This window comes from Danio aesculapii, chromosome 19 (genome assembly GCF_903798145.1).
Source record: "Danio aesculapii chromosome 19, fDanAes4.1, whole genome shotgun sequence".
NCBI classification, from domain to species: domain Eukaryota; kingdom Metazoa; phylum Chordata; class Actinopteri; order Cypriniformes; family Danionidae; genus Danio; species Danio aesculapii.
The window spans coordinates 21,933,189-21,957,587 of NC_079453.1; the positions used below are offsets into that span (position 1 = coordinate 21,933,189).

General features: G+C 34.5%; 1 protein-coding gene across 17 annotated transcripts in view; it reads right to left on the minus strand.

Moving 5' to 3' along the window:
* Positions 1-24,399, minus strand: part of pleca (plectin a) — a 239,793-nt gene that overhangs the window by 68,836 nt on the left and 146,558 nt on the right. For 12 of the 17 annotated variants that reach the window (XM_056479230.1, XM_056479231.1, XM_056479229.1 and 9 more), the window contains one exon: positions 6,579-6,640. In XM_056479230.1, the coding sequence (XP_056335205.1) occupies positions 6,579-6,640 (62 nt within the window). Of the gene's footprint in view, positions 1-6,578; positions 6,641-10,006; positions 10,169-23,631; positions 23,880-24,399 lie in introns of those variants that run through there. The other 5 variants (XM_056479244.1, XM_056479238.1, XM_056479235.1 and 2 more) reach the window with 2 other exon arrangements.

Here is a 24,399-nt window from a genome sequence, read left to right on the forward strand (position 1 = left end):
TGGTCCTCCCGAATCGTCCTGTCTTCCAGTCCTTCCAAGTCTGTGTCATCCTCTGTCAGCTGTATCTGGTGTGTGCTGTCCATCCTCGTGTATTCCTGTTACCCAGCCACGGAGGAAAAGACCCCAACATCATTCCTGATCCTCCTGGCTATCCTTCATGTGCTCCTTGTTGTCATTCAATAAACACCCTAACGTTTCCTTACCTCTGTCTCCTGTCCGCTTCATAACACTTACTAATGCCTTATGATGTAGAGTTAATGCTTAACAAACTATGAGATAACTATTTGCTATTAAATGATTTAAAGTGTGCAGTTATTATAAAGTGTTACTGCAAAAATATTGTCCTGTTTTAAGAAAGAATATGCCAAAATTAAGTGAGTTTTTCCTTAAAACAAGATAAATAATCTGCCAATGGGGTAAGCAAAATAATCTTGTTTTTTTCTTTTGATACAAGACAATTTTGCTTACTGCATTGGCAGACTATCTTGTTTTAAGAAAAAACGTACTTAATTTTCACATATTATGTCTTAAAACACCGTGTTTTGCTTGTCTAGAAAAAGCTTCTTGATTTAAGAATTTTTAGATATTTTCACTAAATACGAGACAAGAACTCTAAGTATGAAAACATTTTTTTCAGTGTTTTCAGAGAAAAAAAAACAAGCACAATACAAAAACCAGGATAGCAATAATCAAAATGAACAGTTGTGCTAATATTCTTATAAATAATCGTATATTACTGTTTAGGCTGCGTAATTAATCAAAATAAAACCAAAGATCGCGGTTTAGCAAAAGCTGTGATTCTCATGAATATCTTGTCAGGGAAACACGGCTCTGTGCTCAGGAGTAAAATTCAGCTAAAAGCCGCATGGTGTTTGGTTAGAAAAATCAATTTTCTAATCAAGTACAGAGAAAGTCTGAAGCTCAGATATGCTAAAGGATTGTTTTTTTTTTTATATATGAGATAAAAGCGGTGGGCCAAACACAATAGATTGGGCCACCTGACCAATCAGATAAGGAAAGGCTCTGTAACAAGTTTATAGTGACCAGATCCTTGCTGAATTTTATGATGTGTACTGTATTTCATTTAAAAAAAAAATGAAAGTGTTTTTGATCCTGAATGGATGTAAATATATTTTTTGGGGATTGTCATGTGTGTCCTGTGTTTCACTGGCTATTTAGGTTGTATTCTTATTACCTGCTTTGAATTGTAAATTAGAGTGTTTAATTTCCTGTTTAGAAACAATGACTGATTGTGTATAGCCAAAACAATGGATCAGAATGTCACGATTTGTAAGCCATTTTAAAAAGAAAAAAAACTTTTTTGGATGGAAATCAAATTTATTACTAGTTTTATGTATTTTTTCTATCACATAATTTTTGTCTTTACATTAAGATAGTAAAACACTACCAATCAAAAGTGTCAAAATTATTGAAACGCATATTTGGTTTTGGAAATAAAATTTTAGAATTGAATTTACATTTTTATTTGACATAGTCAAAAGTCAGCGTGAAATACAAAAGGGCATTTTAAATGTAGTTCCTCAATAAAATAAAAGGTCAAAAAATATTTAGAAAATGCACTTAAAAACAGGGTATCAGTTTTTACAAACATCTTTGTTTTTACAGTTTATTACACTGCAGCATCACTCGGTTGCTTTCTGCTTGTTACAGAGGCAAAATTGTTGTTTCTAATTTCTATTTCATCTTCATACCATATAATTTTGTATGGTGGCTGAGAGACCTCAATGTGCTGTAAAAACACCAGCAAATAAAAAAAAATTATAAATCCCCACAATGTGAACAAACAGTAAGAGGGCTGCAATTCCTCACACAGTGACGACGGAAATGTTTCCAGGGGATGATGTGAAAAAAGTGACAGATCTGGCTGCAATTTGCTTATTGTGCAGTGACTTTTGGTCAGTCAAGTTGTAAAGGCAAGTAGATTTTAGTTTATTTTAACCCCCTGATTACACAATTCCCTTGGGTCTTGCATATTACTAGCCTAAACAAACTATTGATTAATTGTGAAATGTTATTTCATAAAATAACTTAAGATTAACTTAACGTACGCTTAAAAATTATTTCAAGGGTAATGAAAATAAACTCGCAATGCATCATTAAGTGTAAGACGGGGTCAAAATAATTAGAAGTGTAGGATAATATTAAAGTATTAAAAATTATTTTAGGGTGGCATGGTGGTTTAGTGGTTAGCAGCATGCCTGACAGCAAGAAAGTAACTAGTTTGAGTCCTGGCTGGGCCAGTTGGAACATGCAGTATAGGTGAATTGAATTGCCTTATGTGATCTTTAGCTGATAAACCATGTGGATGGATGATAACCAATAAGCGCAAGGCCCCTACTGGCCCATCTATCAGCTGATAACCACTGATAACGGCTATTCAATCGAGTGATAACATTCGAGTCGGCTGAACTTGTGGTGTTTTTCTTATTTGCATGTGTTTTTTTAAGTTGCGGTTTGTTGAGCTCTCTCAGCTACTGTATTTTTGGGTGGAATTTGGAAGCGCTTTCTTTTTAAGCTGTTGCAACTGTGCATGAGAGCAGCCCAGGACAGGAGGGGCGTCTGTGGGGCAGACTATTGGACGAAATCCAGCTGGTACCAAGAAAACAATCTGTTTCTTTGGGGATATAAAATGAGAGCAGATGTTGATGACTCATCCTCACTCGCTCATAAATAAATAAGCAGCACCTTTCAGCATTGCAGTATACTGGGTGTGTACAGGATGGTTATTCGGCCATCCAGCAGTAGCAGTTACACACCCATTTGCCATATGTTTTCACATACTGGTTATCCTGCAGAACTAATGTTCTCCTCATTCACACTCACACAAGCTCCTATCATTTTCACGCTCACACTTAGCCTGTCCCACGCTGTTATTTCAGACTTAATGACAGACTAATAACAATGTTCTCTGTGTAGTTTTAGTATCTGCTAAAAGTTTCCAATGGAACAGCTGTCAACACTGTCTATTGTAGTTGGCTTCTTCATAACAAAGCCTTAAGATATTGATACAATTTCTCATTATGTTAAACCACATGTTATATCCACAGTAATTCTGCAGTTTTGTCATCTGTTGCTTTAAAGGGTTAGTTCACCCAAAAATGAAAATTTACTCACTCTCGATTGATTGCAAACTTTTATTTTAACACTAAATTAAATGAACACTAAAGAAGATATTTAATTAAAGCTGTAGCCATTGACTTCCATAGAAGAAACTTTAAAGAGCCACTAGTATGCATTAAAAAATGTCATATTTTGGTTTTGGGGCTCTCCAACAAGAGGTTTGATATGCACGGAAGGTCAAAAAACACTTTCATTGTCTTATAATATCCATTTATTTTCACCGAATCATCCCAATGACTCCCATATGATTCGTTTGGCGATTCATTTGTTCCCAAACCCCTCCTCAGCACAATGCTAATCTGCGCTGATTGGTCCGATGACACAGTCTATTGCGGTCGGTCGACTGCATTCAGCACGAGACAGAAAGAAATGTACACCATGGCTTATCAACATTGTTGAAGTAGTCAGAGTGCAGAGTGTATGTGTGAGCCCAATGCAGGAGTAGAAAGAAAAATAACAGTAACTTTCCCCCACACTTCAGAGCACAGCGTCTTCACTGTATTGAATTGTGTATCGGTGTCATGCCGACACAGCTAAAGACTCGTTAGAGCAGCGATTCATTCGAACCACTCTGAGTCGACTATTTTATAGATGAATCAATAGCTTTAAGCACTTTCAGATTTAAGCCTTAGCTGGATATTTCCAGTTACACACTGCATGGAAGGTCATTTTCAAAAACCCATATTAGTAGCCCTTTTAATCAAAATAAAGTGACAGAGGTTTAGGGTGCTTTCACACCTGTAAATCGATTGTTTTCTTCTAAAACAGGGATTCAAATTGTTACAATGTTTATTTTTGTTCTTGGTACGGTTCTTAACGAAACAAAATTGTTAAACAAGTCATATGCGAGTAAACTCTCCTCACATTGGACAGAGTTTCACAGTTTATTTTTCAGAGTCTCACAGACATGATTATTTTAATTTATGATGATGAGCAATAAGACTTTATAAGCGAAAAGGTGCACTTTATTTTTAACACCCACAGACATAGTCAATGAATATAAATCACAAGGTCAGACTTTCTCATATAACCTTATTTCAGTTGTCGAGTTGTAAAAATCAAACTATTGAATCAATAAATCTATTTTAAAAATGTTGGCCAGAATTATGCATTATAGGCTTAAATTATGAAGAAAAATAACAGATTAGGCAAGACTTCAGTGAGATCATGAAGCGGATCAATGTTGATCTTTCTTTCAAGGTGTCAGTGCAGAAATGAACAAAACAATAGGCCTAATATTATAAGATTAAAATATGGATCGTAAATTAAGTAAATTTTCCTAACGGATAAACAGCTTTTGTTTAGCATGTTTTCACTTTCGTATTTGACATGAAACGCACATTTACCTGTAGGAATGAGATTCCACCTTACTCATAATTCTCATTCATATAGCCATATATATGACTATTACATATCTATAATACACTGTGATATGGCCTGGTTCGTTAGTTTATTGGATCGTATTGCTTTCTCACTTAAATCGTTCCGCTCCAGAGTTCGTTTCAATTAAGCCGAGACCACCTCATTCAGGCGATCTCAGACCGATTGATTTGGCGTGGATCCGAGCGTGATTGCTGGATTTACATATGCCAAACGAACCGTGCTAACTGGGCAAACAAGAATGGTTCCAAAACAAACGCCTAGTTGTGAAAGCACCTCTAGTACAAGTAAAGGGTGAGTACTGTGAATTATGACAGAATTTTCGGTTTTGGGTGAAATATCCCTTTAAATAGTTGCACTCTTTGAGGTTGGATGGATCCTGTTTTTCAGTTCTACGTAGAAGGTTTGTTGTGCGTTCACTTGAGTTCAGATATTTTGTGAGCTTTGTGTCTAAACCAGTGATTTCCTGAGGAAAACAGAAAGAAAATCTTGAACTAAAATGACTGTTTGAAATAGAAGACTTCTTCATACAGATCTACCAGCACTGTATTGCTTTTTAGCTTGCTTCTCAATTAGATTTGAAGCTTTGAAATATTCTGCATTGACATTTATCTTGAATTATCAATAAACATTTTCTTTTGGGATTTTAAAAGCAAGATCTTTTTTTAATTGGCTTATATGTGTTTTTGTTGATGAGCTGGTGGACAAAAAAATTGTAACTATATATTTATCCTTGTTATTAAATATAGTGTGAATGGGCATTTAGTGTGTATGTTTGAGTGCAAGGAAATAAATCTAGACAACGATGTGCTAATGACTAATGCTTATTGAGTGCCTGGAAATAAATGTCAACAATGATGTGCTAATGTGCTAATGCTAATATGCTAAATCCAATAAATAAATAGGACAAACATTATTCAAGTTAATTTTAGGTGCATGGTTTTAATAAACAGTAGACTCAGTTTACGGATTTAAACAACCTAAATTATTGTTCAGTGAGTAGTCAGAACATGACTCACTCACAAAATTGTGATGGTTAACACCGCTGTCTCCACAAGTAAAGTTCAGGCATCTACATTATTTTTGACCAATTTAATATTAAAGCGATCAAAGACTCATCGTGCTCTGCAGTTAAAAGTAAACCACAAACAGACAGAGGTATTTTGTTTTGTTTTATTTAAAAATATTTTTGCTGTGTTGCCATTTCCACTTGGCTCATAAATCAATCAAGTTTATAGAGTTATACTGTTGTATCAGTAGAGTATCTGGATTCATTTTCATTAATTATAGGCTTGTTTTTTATTGTATGCTGTAGGTCTAGAAAGATTTGGCAACATGAATGAACCAAGGCTTTCCCAGAGATTATTTGTTGGTCAGTAAAGAAAAGAAATATGCTTTTAAATATGTTTTTTTAAATGCTTATATTTGTTATTTTAGTTTTCTTTTAATTTGATGTTACATATTGCATTTTAATTCTGTAAATGTAGTTTTGTTCAGGACGGAGCACTAAAAAGTGATCTGACAATCAGATATTTCTCTGCGGTGTGAACATTGTTACTGTGTCACAAATTATCTTAGCTTTGGAATGAAGCCATTGAGCAAAAAGAAATGTGATTAAATTAAAGGGATAGTTCTCCCAAATAATGTAATTCAGTGATCATCTACTCACTCTTGACTTGTTCCAAACCAGAGTTTTTTTTGTTCTGTTGAGCGCAAAAGAAGATGAAAATTTTGGAAATGTTGAAAGATGGAAATGTTGGAATGTTCCAAACCAGTTGGAAATGGTAACCAGTGACATCCACAGTAGGAAAAATAAATATTTTTCAGTCAGTAGTTACACTTTTCAACATTCTTCAAAATATCTTCTTTTGCATTCAACAGAACAAAAAAAAAAACTCAGTCTGGTTTGGAACAAGTCAAGGGTGAGTAAATGATGACAGAATTTTCATTTTTTGAGTGAACCACCCCTTTAACGGTTACTGTGTGGTTCCTACAAAATATGGAGAAACTGTATAACACTGTTCCAATACTATTGCAATTTCTAATGATGGTAATACCTTAACCAGATGCTTGTTCACCCATTTTGTAAAGGTCTTTTTCTGTACTCGATCCCGTTCATCTGCAAGACACAATAAAGGCACATTTTATTATTAAAATCAGAGAGAGACACATGGAAACAGTTGACATTGTATAACACACAATGGAAACTTCTGAATTGATGAGAACTTCTCCTTTTCATAGATAATAGTGCTCTGTGCGGTTTTTATAGTGGGTTTTATGTGGTTCCACATGATAAGGATTTTAGAGAAGCAAATGTTTTGCGAATTTAGAATGCTTAATTACAGGCTTCAATACTTTTAATGCTATCAAAAGTTTATTTTCGATGCAAGGATGCTTTAAACTGACATTTAGGAAAGACATTTATTTCAAATAAATGATTTTACATCTTACATTAATTAAACTTTTCTAAAAAATCAGCATAACTTTACATAATTTTTGAGCAGCAATAAGTATATATCTGAAAGATCATGTGACACTGAATACTAAAATAATGGAAGCTGAATTTTTTTGCTTTATTTAAAGATTTATTAACACGGAAAGTAGCTTTTTCACACTAGTGCTATATTTGTATAGCAATAATAAGCTGTAAAACATTATAGCAATATTAAGTTATGTTATATATTGTATGGCAATCCTAATGTATTATAGCTATATTAAGTAGCTACATTTCACATTATTGCTATATTGTATTTCTCTTCAAATAAATGCTTCTTTTGAGTGAATATAAGAGAGTCATTTCTATAAGACGAATGGTATTCATCGTCAACCAAAATTGTGCACATTGGCTGGGTGGGCCCTCATGTTATGAACAAGAGCATATCATAGAGATACCACAGTGAAAATTAGCGGTCTATATCTGTTCATCTGAGCATTTTAAAAACATTCCACTGGTGCGGGTGACTGGAGGGTAGTTTACAGACTTCATTTGAACGTTTTTCAGTTTTTAGTTTGCTAGACATTAGTGACTAAACCTGTGATTTCCTACTGACAAATACAGATAATATTGAACGAATATGCTGCTAGGAAACCCACGACTGACTCTACAGAGGTTTTTGCCAGGACTGTTTCATTAGTTTATTTGCTTTTCAATTTGTTTAGAAGCATTCAATTGTTCCGCATTTACCTTCATCTCAAATTACTATTATTACCAATGTCATCAAATATTAATGTGGAAACTGGCTTCAAGGCATGAAAAAGAAGTGAGATGTTCCAAAAGTTCCACCACCTGAAACTAGTGGGTTTCGCAATGATTATGGCTAAGGATTCAATACTGATATAAAACTGAATCGGTCCTAACTTTAGTTTTTGATGATGAGCAAGCATAAAAACAATCACTACAAATGCATTTACGATGGAGATAATCTTAAAGAACATTAGATAAGTTGAAAAGGCCTCCGTTTTCTTTTTCTCAGATTTTGTTATTTCACTTTTAAAACAACATATTCATTGCCATGAATGTAATGTAACTGAACCAAGACACAGGAGCCATTGGAAAATGCTCATTTGTGACCCTGGACCACAAAAGCACTGTTATAGTGTACATATATATTTCTGGATATAGCCAAAACTAAACTGTATTGGTCAAAATAATAAATATATTATTTATTTTATGCCAGAAATCATTAGAATATTAAATAAAGATTGCGTTACATGAAGACAATTTGTATGTTTCCAACAGTGAATATCTATTTTTGTTCAGTGATGTGAATTGCACTTAATTTGGACAATTTTACACTTTTGAAAACCTTAGATTCCAGATTTTCAATTAGTCATAATCTCTCATATTGCAACTCATTCTAGCAAAGTCTACTTCAATGGAGGCTTTATTTATTCACATTTCAGTCAATGCATAAATCAGAATTTCCAAAAATGTACACTTATGACAGTTTTTGTGGTCCAGGGTCAAATTTTAGAATAAAATTTCAGACATCATTTTAGAGGCTTTTGAATCTGAACTCTTCATTTGAAGAAGAACATCAGTTTTTAGTCACAAGACAAAAACACTTTTGATGTAATTTCTGACCAGCCAGCATGACTGAAATTTAACAACAAACCAACAAAACAAATCTTAAACTTGTGATAAGGCCTTCAAAGTTCCAGTATTTCTCACTATTTCATCAAAATACAATGAGATACGGTCATTCAGGACAACAAGGCAAAACAAAACACCCGTAGGGCACTGAACGCATGTTGTTCTGTGGATCTGTTGCCATGGTGAAGAATGCCAGTTGGCATCACTATATCACTTCCTGTTTCTAAAAGCTCACACTGTCACGTAAACCAGTTTCTCTGAAAGCATAATGACTCACTGTTCTTTACGTCCTTTATTAATCACATTTTCTGCATGATGCATTCTTACACATGCATACCCACACACAAATGTGATATATGGCCATATATTATGAACAATTATAGCTAATATAGTTGACCCTATATATATATATATATATATATATATATATATATATATATATATATATATATATATATATATATATATATATATATATATATATATGTAATTACAATGGTTGTATATTCAATATATGTACTGTGATTGCACATTTTTGAAATATTGCATATGTGAACTTGAACGTGTGTCACTACGCAATTTACATATTTCCCCAAATATCAAATTTCTTTAGGCACAAACTGCATATAGGCAGAAGTTTGGTCTGTTTGTGATCAAATTTTAACAGTGAACTGATCTGAGAACAGCTCTAAAACATGTGTGACCACCTATATTGTCACACGGGGTCAAAGGCTGGATTAAGGGGGCACTTAAAATTCCAAGCAAAAACAGACCCGTAGAACCACATAATGGAAAGGTAACACCTACATCTAAAAGCCACGGTACGTTTTCAGGTTTTACGCTCTGAAACACAAGATCTGAAGGAAAGATGCATATCTCTGCACTGAATCTGACACTTGTAAAACTGAAAGCATACCTTGCGGGAATGGATTTTTACTCTATGAAGTAATATGTCAGCATAAATCAAAGTAAAAAAATAAATCAAGAACATTTAAAATGTTTAGGTTTTGCTAAGCCCAAATTGTGACCTCTTTTCCAACATGCCAAGCGTGTGCACACAGGACCACAACTCAGATTTGGGATCCGCCTTTGCAAAAGCCCCTCCCTTTTGGAGCCCCAAAACTTTCATTTGACATCTTTACACTTAGTATTACCTGTTGGAAAGACTACAAGTATATTTGACCTGTCCAGAAGAGGCCGACTATTATGCAGAATAATTGCAAATCTAAAAGTAACTAAGAGTAAAACCAAAACCTCAAATGTGCAGAGCAAAAATGCACACAAAAATGCCACATTCCAAAGAACTCAAGCAGATTGTGTAGACTGAAAACACAAAAGTTTTAACGATCCAAATTAAACTATTAAGCAAAAAACAGAGTATTTCTTCAGTACCTTTTCTTTCATCCATGGCCCTCAGCATCCCCTGGTATCGATTGTCCTCTGTGAAGACCACATCACTGCCAACACTGTCAGTAGAGTACGTTCTGTAACCTTTATACACAGCCATTTCTTATCCTAGTGTGAGGCCACAGTTTCACACTTTCCGCCGATCTGTTTAAACCACCTGAACTGCTCTTTACACCCGGTCTGATGGTTCAGAAAGCAAAAGAGAAGATCCATGCAGGCGAGTGGGTGTGTTTCCAACCCTGCTCACTTTGCCCTCCCTTTTCTTCCCCTCTAGTTCTGTTCCTCTCTCTACCGCTGCAATTTTTTTCTTTCGCACTTCTTGCTAAATACCTGTCTTTAGGCTATAAATTCAAACATTGCTCTCTCTTTTTAAATGGGGGTCTGTAAATGTGTGGAATTTTTGAATAAGTGTGGAAATTATTAACGAAACAAAATAACATTGTGGCTGACCAGACCAACTTTCCAGAAAAAACTAATTTTATTTTAAATATATTCAATGCGAACTGCTGAGAAGCACAGAAAAACCACACATTTTTTACATGCTTTGAAAATGGTTAGCAGTTTCCGCAGCTCACATCTGCAAACAGCCAATAACAAGCGAAGCAGCTGCTCTGGGAATGTGACCACCGTAAAGAAGTCTCAGCGTGGCACAAACCGCCCCAACACGTGTACTGAGTAATACGTCTGTCCACAACGAAAGCAAAAATTCACCACAGTGACACAATCACAGTCAAGTGGAATATTTTCAATATACACAATTCTAAACCAATCAGATTTCACTGTGGGCGGAGATTCTTTGAGTAGGAATAGAGTCCTGGAGCCATGATGTCAAAAGATGATGATTGATTAGCCAGTGGCTGCTTCAGAATATTACTATGGATTTTTATATTGTGATTTGTCTATTTATGAGCAATGAAATGTCTATGGTAAATATGAATTGACAAATCCTTGATTTTATTTCCTTTTTGCTCTGCAATATGAATTACAAACATTTATATTGTAAAGGAGAAAAAACATTATGCTAAAGGTGTGATCACAGAAACATCTCTGTGAGATTTTGTGCCCAAAAAATGGCCATTTATCAGTAATGTTGTGATCTCACACTGTAGTCAATAAAAACAGAAACCGAGCTGCAAATTCACAACACAAACAACTTAAAGCATTGTGGACTTTTTCCAATACAAAACACCCCATTAAGCAAATTGGAATGAGTGGATTTTGCCGGCAAAATTGAACAGAATAATGGTGACTGCCCTTTACAAGACGGTAAATTAAAAAGATTTTATTTGATTTATTTTAAATGGTTTTATTTTGAGTTTCTAAAAGAAAATACATTTATAACTTCCAGAATCTCTCATCCAGAATAAGACTTATAGATCTTGCATACGCTTTGTATTTTCTTCCCTTTTAACAACAACGACTATAAACAGTCAAACATGGGGAGCTACAAATCCTTTAGAAGATCGTGTTTAAAGAAGAAAATTTCTGACAATCCCAGAAAAAAACATAGTAATTAACTACTTTTTCCCCACACATTCTCCAGCAGCTAGTGCCCTTTCCTCTGTGTATTTTCTGTGATGGTGTGATGAAAAACATTGAAACATTTTTCCCACAGAATTCTCTCCACATGACTGAGCTGGTACATTTCCATTGAGTTTTACAAATATTCCCCTAATCCTCATCTGACATATTCAGATTTCATTTTATTTTCCATTTATCTCTAACATATAGTGTATTCTTTGGTACAGATTTACAAAATCACTTATATGATTTTGAAAAGATTGATCACACTTTATTTTGATGGTCCGTTTGTTACATTGCATCTACATGTCAAGTTCTCATTAGATTATAAGTAGACTGTTAGGTTGGGGTTAGTGTAAGTTGACATGTACTTGCAAAGTTTCTTATAGTCAGCTAAATGTCTGGAGCAGTATCAACAGATATTAAGAAGACAGTCTACTAATACTCAAATAGGACATTAAAATAAAGTGCTACCAAATGATCTTGTTACATGATTGGGCCTTGTCCATTGATAGAAACACTTTTATTATTCCTGTCTCCGTAACTTTCAATATTAAGAATGTTTGTTATTTTAGAGTGTGCATCTCACACTGTAGATCAAAGCAATGAATTTTTATGTAAAGTCTAGTTTACCAGTAGCAAATTAACAAGTGTAGACAGTTATAAGCACAAGACATGTCCTATTTAGTTCAATAAAGTCAGTCTGATCAACAAAAAAGAAAAAAATCACTTCGAGAGTGCACAAAATGGTGTGGTTTGATAGAGTTATGTTCAATTTCAAAACAGCTCTCTATATAATTGAGATGCCGCAGTAGGTAGCATTTTCCTATAGGTGAATTGGGTAACCGTAGTTTATGTGTGTGAATAAGAGTATATGGGTGTTTCCCAGTGATGGGTTGCAGATAGAAGGGTATCCGCTGCATAAAACACATGCTGGATAAGTTGGCAGTTCATTCCGCTGTGGTGACTCCTGGTTAATAAAGGGACTAACACAAAACGATGAAAAAATGAATAAATAATGCAAACAGACAAGAAAAATTCAATTAAAAAAAATTCTGAGGAAAAAAGTCTTTAAATTTGTCTAAATTAAGTGGTCAACAATGCTCATTACTAATCAAAAATCCTAATTTGATATATCTACCAAATTTAGTATTTATATTTACAGAAAAAATACAAAGATCTTCATGGACCATCATCTTTAATTAATTTTCTAAAGATTTTTGACAACAAAAAGAGAAAAAAAAATTAACAAATACATTTTATTTTGGCCATCTGCCAAAAATATACCCACGCATATTATACAGTGTATATACAGTAAATGTATTGTGTGATACAGTAACATAAATACCCAGAAGTTGCAGTATATACACTCACAAGAGTTAAGACAAATGCAAAGTAATTTAATAGAAAATGCGGATGGAATCTGAATTAATTTCTGAGTCTATAAAAGTAGCTTAGCTCCAAAAACAGATATTCATTCATTAATTTTCCTTCAGCTTAGTCTCTACGTCAGAGGTCACCATGGTGGAATAAACCGCCAACTATTTTGCAAACTATTTGCAAACTCCACACAGAAATGCCAACGGGCCAAGCCTGGACTCGAACAAAAAACTGGAATACACTATAAACTAGGGCTGGGCCGATAAACGATATTATATCGTATCGTGATAAAAATTTATGTCAATAACAATGATTAGCTCTGGACTTTTTTACTCTGTCTTGATCTAAGAGCCAATGGCACAGCAGAAATGTGCAATAATGGGAATCTATAAGTGTGTTTATATTAGAGATGTACCGAATTTTTAGCCACCGAAAATTTATTGGCTGAAAATATGTTATGCCCTTTAATGGACCCTCTCATGATTTCTGCTACATTCATTCTTCCATTGCGGGGCGCCACACCAAAATTCATCCCGCCATGGCTACATTACAGCTTCTCATTCAAAACTTTCAGTCGTTTTTTTAAATAGCGGGTTATAATCGTACCAAAACATATTAAAAGGTAAGTGAAATATAACAGCGCAAACTTTTCTGTAACCGTAGTAGAGTTGTGCGTTATTTGTTTAACCATTTAAGGTGACATGCTGACTGATTGACTGACAGGTGCATGATGCATGAAGCTAGCAAACACGATGCAGCTTTCAGTTAAGATGAACACAGTTTATATAATTATACTTTATTTATAGATAGGACTGTGGCTCTGCATACAATGACTTTATCTTTCTGGAGTTTATAACCCTTTCACTTTACTTCAGAACGCATTAATGCTGCTCTGTAGGTCTATTGGAGACATTCACAAATATTCCTAGCAAATCTAATAAATGTCGAAGACATACTCGTTACATAGAGGCACTAAATCGCACTTTAGCAGGGTTTATTTGAGAGCGCACAAGAAAATCTGCACTTGAGCGGTGTATATTTGAGGGTGCGCAAGAGGTTTTGTGCACGAACAGAAGAAATCGGCGCTCGAACACAGAGATTCACATGCTTGTATTACATGAATGCGATCTCGACTTGTAAAACTGTGCTCACGACATTTGTCAATGATATAACACCACAGGTAGTACTGTAGATCTGTGTAAAAGGCCCAACATAGTCTGCCAACACAGCTGGAAAAAAGCAGCCTAGATAAAACACTGCCTCAGAAAATTTACCTAATTTTAGTGGCTTCAGTCATTGTGATACTCTTTTAAATCTGGAAGCATTAACAACTTATATCGAAATATATATCGTTATTGTTGAATATGGTAAATAATTATGGAGATTGCATTTTTGCCTTATCACCCAGCCCTACTATAGACCCAACACACTTTTTTCCTTTATATGGGATGATTAAGCTATTTAACTGTACAAGCCATTCCAGTAGCATGCAGTGAAAATGAGTCACCATTAAATTGACCAGAAAAAAAAAGAAAAACAAATCAAGGCGAGGGTCTGTTTCCATCTGGGTATTCCATCTGTTTGGGGAGGGGAAAAGGGAGTTGATGTTCCACCAACCGGGAAATCCCACTCATGAGGGAAAATGTGACTAATTCCAGGAGTCACACAGAAAGCCTGTTGTAGTCTCAAGTAGGAGGCTCAGATTTTCAGTGTCAGGAGTCGCTGCCGTTCTTTGATTGATATAGATAGACACAACAAAGACATTACTTCATGCGGCCCTGCCAAAGTCACCCTAGACAGACAAAAAATGTGGCAGAGCACAAGAGAGTCCCTGTGCATGTGTGGTAGCAATAAACACATCTCCCGAAGGCAGCATTTTGAAAACCTAGCATGCATAGACACAAACAGATCATGCAAAGTTTCAAAGAGACTCTCTGTCTGGAACAAAATACTGCTTCTATCATCTGCACGAAATGTGAATGATTAGCATATATGATGGAGACCAGTGGAAGTAATGAGCGCGGTCATATTCCTGAGTGCACAGGTTTGACTGGAGGCAACCCATACAGACTACCCATCTCTGTATACTATAAAGGATGGCAAGTAGGACTGGAGGATTCTTTGCATTGCAGCTCTAGGCCGTGGCCTGTTTGGGCTTGAGTGAAAATACATGCTGTTGTCACTCATTCGTAAGCCTTTGAGCAATGTTGATTGGAGAGAGCACAAACAAGAGCCAATAGCAGTGTGTTCTTTTGCATGCAGCCGTGCGACTAATTGAATGTGACAAGTTATGTAGCGGAATGCAATATAATCCTCAAAAAAACTGTACCCAAGAACAATCAATGAGATCTGCAGAGTCTGATTCGGATCTTTTTTGAGAGACAGGATTTTTTAAATGAATCATTTACAAACTTGACCAGTTTCAATCAGTCTGACATTGAGGGAATTATTTAAATTAGTCAAAATCCGTGTTTTTTTCTAAAGTGGCATCTGTCTCACTAATTGAACATAAAGCAGACATTATTTTTACGTGCACCTAAAACCAGAGAGTGATTACAGTGCATTTAAGGTGTGTTAAAATGTTTTCAGTGAAACTATTATATGAAAATGTAATGTTAAAGATAGATGCTCTTAAGGTAAATATTGCATTTATGCTTTAATTCATGTTTATTTTACTTTTTTGGATGGATGGATGTATGTATGGATGGATGGATGGATGGATGGATGGATGGACTGGATGGATGGATGGATTGATGGTTGGATGGAATAATAGATGGATGGAACATCAGATGGAAAGATGGATGGAACAACAGATGGAATGACCGAAGGATGGATGGATGGAACAAATGAACGACCAAAGGAAGAAACAAATGAATGAATGAACGGTGGATGGAACGAACGAGCGAGAGAGCAAGCAAATGAATGAACGATGGATTGATGGAATCAATGAATGAATGAACAAACGAATGAACAAACAAACGATGGATGGAACTAACAAATTAACAATCAATTGTTCGTTTGTTTGTTCAGTTGTTCCATCTATCGTTCGTTTGTTCCATCAAAAGAAAATGTAAAGTTAAAGATTCATATTCTTAAGGTAAATATTGAAAATTGCATTTATGTTTAAATTTATGTTTATTTTACTCTGTTTAGATGGATGGATGCATGAATGAAACAATGGATTGAATGAATGAGTGAACGATGGATGGAATAAATTAATGAACAAACGAACGAACGAACGAATGATGGAATGAACAAACAAACTATTATATGACTAAACGATGGATATAAAGAACGAACTAACAAACAAACGATGGATGGACCAAACGAACAAACAGCGAATGAAACAAACAAACAAACTATGGATGGATAGATGGATCAAACAATGGATGGAAGAAACAAACAAAAAAAAAACGATGGATGGAACAAACGAACGAACAATGGATGGAAGGAACGGACAAATGATGGATGGAATAAATAAAGGATGGATGGAAGAAACAAACAAATGATAGATGGAACAAACAATGGATGGAACGAACAAACAATATAAGAAACAAATGAATGAAAGAACAGTGAATGGAATGAATGATGGATGGAACGAACAAAGGGTGAATAGAAACAAATGAATAAACGAACAAACAAAAGAAGCATGGATGGAATGAACAATTGAACGAACGTTCAATCGTATGAAAATGTAAAGTTAAAGATTCATATTCTTATGGTAAATAGTGAAAATCACATTTATGTTTAAATTTAAGTTTATTTTACTCTTTTTGAATGGATGGATGGATGGAACGACCGAATGATGGAAGGAATGAATGGATTGGATGGAACGAACAAACAAACAAGCGATGGATGGATGGATGGATGGATGGATGGATGGATGGAACAAACGAACAAACCATGGATGGAAGAAATAAACGATGGGTGGAACGATGGATGGAAGGATAGATGGGATGAATTAATGAACAATGGATGGAATAAACAAATGAAAGATGGACTGAACAAACAAACAATAGATGGAACGAATGAACGAATGATGGATGGAATGAATAAATGAACGATGGATGGAAAGAATAAATGAACGATGGATGGAACGAATTACAAACGATGGATGGAACAAATGAACGATGGAGGGAACAAATGAATGAATGAACGATAGATGGATGGATGGATGGATGGATGGATGGATGGATGGATGGATGGATGGATGAAATGAAATATTTCAAATCAAGGATGGCACGAACAAACAAAAGATAGAATGTTTATAATTTATTGTCCCAAATGGTTTAGACTTACTTGAAATCTTACACAGTCCAGGCTTAAAACATAAAAGCAACTGAAAATCTTTCACTCTATTAGGGTTAAACTTAGCTATGACTCCTCAAATGATAATTATAATACCACCTTGACATTGCTTGTGACTATTGCAGGTTTACAAATTGCTAAATTATATGCTAAAACGATATATTGTCCAGTCCTGTATTAAAGTTGTCTAAATTACATTCTTCTCTATGCACATTACTAATCAAAAATAAAGAGTGGATATACTTACAGTGTGACATTTACAATATCTTCATGAAACATCTTTACTTGATACCTACATGATATTCTAATAATTTTGCCAAAAATAAAAAAATCTGCATTATTTTGACCTATACAATGTAAACAGGAAAAACCAACAACACTCAAATATGCACAACAGACTACATAATAAAGACTGCATAACACTTTAGAGCCATTTGACAGGAATTTGTCCTGGGGATAATTCCTTAGTCCTTCTGTAAGTCACATAATCTCTGAGTAGTGAGAGAGTAGAAACATGTACGCACAGGCACCAGATGTGTTTGGCTTCAGGCATCACAGGTTCAACACCATTTGAGAGCAACTTTGTAAAACACACAGCCCAGAAACAACTATTAATCTAAGGCAACTCCTTATGTGTGATGTGAAGGTGTAAAGACCACAAGGGTAAAAGAGTGTGACAATTTGACAGTTTAGAGAGTGCTGCCAAAATGTCTCAGACACTGGAATGTGGCTTTCTCTGAAGTTTTCTCCAGAAGGGTTGACAGGACTAATGCTAGTCATTTGTAACACTTCTGAGTAGATACAACTCAATTTGCAAAACTCATTCTTTTTTTAAATTTAATTTAATTGTGGTCTTTTGAAGTTCTTCAGCTTAATTATTATTGTGTGCAATCAAGTTTATCATATGGAACTTTAATATTAATAATGTAATAACCATAATGATCATATGATTAGCATGAATGAATCCTTCAAATTTATATATTAACTGCCCAGCTGTATTGCACCTCTAAAAATTTTATATAAATAATTAAAATAAAATTAAATAAAAATAACATAAAAAACTTCTTACATATTTCTTACATTTGAAGTAAATAATTAAATCAATACAATAAATGAGGATTAAATAAATTCTACATCGTGTGATGCAACTATGTGACATTTACATTAAATAAATTAATATTCGTAATGAAATATGTAATTTAAGCACACATTCTATGGTTTTAAACTGCTTTGATGGTTCTTACATTTAATGTAAGTGATTAAATCAATACAATAAATAAGGATTAAATAAGTTGTATATAGTGTGATGCAACTACGTAACATTTATATCTAAATAAATTTATATTAGTAATGAAATACATAATTTAAGCATACATTCCATTCCATTCTTACATTAAAAGTAATTAAATCAACACAATAAATAAGGACTAAATAAATTATATATTGTGTGATGCAACTACATAAAATGTATCATTAAATAAATTAATATTAGTAATGAAATACGTAATTTAAGCATATATTCTATGGTTTTAAACGACTTTGCTGGTTCTTACATTTAAAGTAAGTAATTAAATCAATAATTTCAATAAATACAGATTACATGATAAACAATACACATTATAAAGGGACTTGAAATTAAACATTGAATTAATAGTATATAATTTCATGTATTATTCACAGTGTTGGGGAAAAAATAATATATTACTATCTAAAGTCTTTTTTTTTAGGTAGTTAAATGTGTTAGTTGCTTTTTAAGGAAATTAATGTGAAAGCATGTGATGTTATATTAAAATAAGATTGAAATTTGAACATATTACTTTTTTACCCAACACAAATTATTTATATATGCTGTTTTTGACTTTATTATTATTATTTATTCACTGTGAAAAAAAAAAATCTTGCTACCTTAATTTTTTATTTGAAACAAATTAACTTTTCTAGAGATCTTAACTTAAAATATTAAGTTAAACTTTGTATAACTTAAAACACTTACCTGAATCACTCATTAAAATAAGTTCAAAGAGCATAAAAATATTTGTTGTCTAAACTTTTTGTCATTACATTTTTTACAGTGTTTGTATCTGGACTGATGGTGCCAGCAGAGGGAGCTCTGAAATCTTCTGCAACCCCAAACTGTCAATCGCACATTCCTGCCCGGCACACACACCTGCTGTAAACACACACTCAAGCAGTAACTCATCCTACATCAGGTACATAACACTGTTTCTCCTCTCAGTGACTTACAATAACTCTTAAGACAGGTTCACACAGACGACCACTGCTCCAAAAGCCTGTCAGACTAGTGATAACATGTCTATAGCTAGTTCATAAAGCAATAGATGTGCTGTTTCACCTTCACTCCCATTGCACTCACATAAAAGACGTGTAACATAAAACATGATGCAAAAACTTCACTTACTGCAAAAAGTCTAAACAGAATATGTGGAATACTAGAATATGTGGAATACTAATAAAGAGTGGAAAGAGAATATTGGTGAATACTGTTGGAATACTGTCTTTTCCTAATCATTTTATTAGAATTTAAAGTGTAAAAAAAAATAAAAAGAGTTTAGATGGTTACTGGAACATCATAAAAAGAAATGCTTAAAGAGAGTTCACTCAAAAATGAAAACATATTCCAAACCTATTTGATGACAATTTTGGCCCAATTCCACTGAGTGGTACGGTATGGTTCAGTTCGCTTTTATGGTCGTTTCTACAGTCAAAAGGCACCAAAAAGCAAGAAGGTGGAGCGAGACGCGCAGCTAAACACTATTAGTTTACAGAGATACGTTACTAGCTAGTGCACAAGCCGGAGAATGAACACAAAGAAAGCGCCATTTTTAAATACATAGCCGAGACATTACACCGTAATAATATATGCATATAATAACGATCCATGGTCGACCCGAGATTGTCGTCGTCTTTATGAACAGCCACAAAGCCAAGAGCAGAATCTACCCTGTGCCCTATAGTTGTTTACAAGGCCTTCTAAAGCACGAGCTGTTTAGCCTTCTCGCGTGCACTCGCCGCGCGTTTTTATTTGAAATAACCAACTTATTGAGCTCATAATAACTTGCTCGTGATCATTGAAGCGCTTCTGACATCCGATCCTTTCAGAAATGGACAAACATGAGAGTGAAGCGCGAAAAAACAATGGAGAAGCCAAAACAAAGGAGCAAATGATTCTTTTAGCAACCTAAAACACGAACAAACTGCCATCTTTAATTATTATCATCACCTTTTGGACTATTATGAACTCGGAATGACGGCATTACTTTCTAACAAAGATTACATGTGCTAAAGATACAGATGAGAGGTTTGCACTGACTGTAAGCTATATGTTGCGTGTTGCTTTTTTGAACCCAAATGAGGACTAAATGTATGCTGTGTGTAGTTTATCTATAATTGGTAACATATCAGAGACTGTAAGGGTCTGTATGTGTTCATATATGTTGCATTTATTTATTTATTTTATGTAATCGCAGACGTTACAGTAGGCTATTTGTATCATTGATCTGCAGTTATAATCAAATCATGTTCATAGAAAGGTTAGTAATGAACATTTATACACAAGTATTTATGCGTATAAAGCGTATCTGTTTTGTGAGAAGTGCCATTGGTACCCTTTTGGCAGTGGAAACACATGCCTGATAAAGGTGACCTGTACCGTACCGTACCACTCAGTGGAAACGGGCCATTTAAAGAATGTTGCAAACTGGGTCGACAATAATTTTCATGATACTTTTTTCCTATTATGAATATCAATAGCTATTGATTTCCAACAATTGTCTAAATAAATTTTGAAGCCATTTGAAACTGGATAAACAGTGAGCAAATTGGCATTTATGGGGTGAACTATCCCTTTAAGAAAGATGTTTGTGAAGTCTGTCCCCCTCTAGTGGCAACTGTTCTAGCAGTGTACACCAAAGACCATCAAAAACTACTTTATCACTTGATTAAGGATGTAAGGACAAGGAGCATAATTTATTGCACACTCATCTATGTGAAGACTAATGTTCCTCACAGCTGGCTAACATCTCTAAATGTTTTTTTTCTTCTTCTTTTTTTCTTTTCAGGCAGCCACTTAGTTTTAGTGGAAAATGAAAGCTGGCCGGTTCCTAAGGCAACAGAGACTCAAACATACAGAAGCTGTGAGTGAGGAACAACCCACCAATATTTTTAGAGGCACTGTGGTTTGGGTCCAGTGAGATGCACTTTTCCAAAAGGAGGAGGTGCTGAGATGCATTTTTTTCCCTTTAGCATGCGCACATCTGTTTGTAGTTATTGAAAGAGCACTCAAAAAAAAAAAACAAAAAAAAAAGAAAAAAACAGTGCTGCTTGTTCAAACTACTTATTTAAAACAAGCTGAAACAACAAAATTCTTGAGATTTCAATAGGACAACTTAATTTTTTTATGCTACATCCACATAAATGTTTTAAGTGTTAAGTTAACTTAATCGATTTGTGTTGGGACAGCATGAATGAATTGTGTGGAACCCTCAGGTTTTTACAGTAAAGACAATTCTTGAGATTTATTTGGGACAACTTAATTGTTTTAAGTTCAACCCACATAAATTTGTTAAGTTAACTTAATGGATTTGTACTTGGACAACATGAACAACTGTGTGAAACATTTTTTTTTTTACAGTGAGCTATGGGCTGTATAGAAATACAGTAATTTGACAAAACAGTGTTGTTTTATTAAGCATATATAGCACATTCTGCCAGAAACGTAAATTTTCACTTATTAAAAAATGTGACAGGGCCTAACATAAGCTTGTCATCCTTACAAAATCATACAAAAACAAGCATAAAATCATACAATTCAATGACAGAGCGTATCCTAGATCTCTGTCAGCTTCTCCTCCATCAAATGGTGTCACTTCTGAGCCTTAAACGTGTATTGCATGCAAACTTAATGCAAATGTGACAGGATTGACTAAACATGTGGACAGTTGTAAATTTATTTGTATTTGTATATATTTATATTATTTATTTGTAGAATGTATTTATAATTTCATGTTTTTAATCAACTGATGTGAATGATAACAGCTTAAAGTTGCTATTTCTAAAGTTTTGTTTTTCTAAATAACAGTTTGAATTAAAGCTGTAGGTTCAATGGGCTGAGGACAAAGACAAGTTTTGTAAATAAAGTGTTTTTAATAAAGAACAAAAATCTGAGAACCAAATGAATGACATATTCCTTTACTGAACAACTCACATATATCAACCATCAGCCCAATTAAAAATGTTTTGAGATGAAATACTTTTTATTCACTGTATTTATGTTTTTATTTCAAGGTCAGATAATGTAAATTTCTGGTAGAATGCCCCATATGCCATGTGCAGCTAATTGAAAGAAAAATTAAGAGACACTTGATATCGCTTGTTTCTCTGGATTTGTTATGTGTTAGTAAAGAGTTAATATAGTTGCTTCATTCTATGAAAAGATTTTTATTTAAAGCATTTTATTTCAGAAAATGTCAATTGGTCTGACTAAAAAATGTCTTAATTTGTCATAATAGAAAAATAATGGTTATTTCACCAATGATTGCCTAACTCTTCTGGAGGTAAAATATTATTGTGGTATCAAAAATTTAATTTAGGCCTAAACGTGTCTCAAAACATGCTCTAAATGACATAACATGAATAACCTTTTTGTTTTAAATTTGAAAGAAATGCCATCAATAGTTAATCAAAAATAAAAAAAAAATTAAAACACAAATGCAACTGATTTAATTATAAATAAAAAATAAAATAAAAAAGTTGCTAAAATTAAATAAACCTAATTTATAATAGTAGGTTATATTTTTTAAAAAGCAAACGTTATGATTGTCTGTTCTCTAACAGTTCATTTAAATAGCTCACTGGTGTCGGAAATTAATTTACAATTGCATTACACATCATACAATAGAAAATTATGCTGTAGCCTAGTTTAGTCTCGCTCAGAACAGGTTTTTCTCATTAGAATATACGAAGAGTTAAAAAGAAAACCCGACATGCAGCTAAAGCGCGGTTAGTGTTACTCGTGTGATATCGCTTTTTTATGTATTCTTAAATATAAATAATTATAATTAGGCCTATACAAGAAAAGAAAGGGTTTAATTACGCAAATATTTCAGATTTCAAGACATTCTTGGCACGACTTCGCGTCAACTACCCATAAACAATCAATAAACACCAAAAATTAACAAATACATATGTATATAAAAATTTCGCAAAAGTTTAACTCCACAACACCCCGCTCTTCCTCCCCCCTTAACTAAATAACACACGCGTGCGCGCACCCTCACACACACACACACTGTCCGTTATCGCCCCCCTCGATCGAACTCCTCCTATTCGTCTGCTGGATCACACGACAAAATTCGGTGCGTCAGTGCAGCAACAGCTCCTACCTGCGCAACACATGCGGCTGTACAAGTGCGGTCCAATCTCCCCGCAGCTCATCTCGTGGATGTAGTTCCCGCGTCCGTAAATCACATCCAGGCTGTACATGGCGAGACAGGGCGCAGCTGCCGCGGACATGTCACTCGCGCCGGCCATGTTCACAGAGAGAGGGGGGAAAACTTGTTGCGCTTGCTCTGTGGTTTAGTTTAGTTCCCCAAACTCTGTATCAGCCGCACACGTTTGAATACATTTGTTTTGGGACTGAGAAAAACGAAGGGGCGTCTCACTGGGAAAGCAGTGAAAGCTTTACCTCAATACTAGCCCAACCCATCGCAATGTGTTTGAAGCTGCGCTCTTTTCTGCTCGAGCTCCGGGGACAAACTCTTCTCCCGGACTGCCATTGAAATGTGATTCCTCCCATATGGGCAATCCTCGGCTGTTACTGATTAAAATAATGCTTTTTATCTTTGGAAACATGGGGAAAAGCTATTTCCCCAGATATTGCTTAACGCATCCTGAAACCATGTGTGAAGAGCTAGGGAAGCTGGTTCTCCAAATTAAACACAGTTTAAACACCTATTTTTGAAGAGATTATCAATTTTCTGATAAGATTCATATATTCTTATGATCACACACTGAAAAAAAATGATGTCTGCAAAAGTGCTGCAAACAATTTATGTGTTGAATTTAAACAAACAAAAATTGTATTCGACTTAATTTATTTGTTTAAATTCAGCCCAAATAAATTGTTTACAACCACATATATTAAAAAAGAG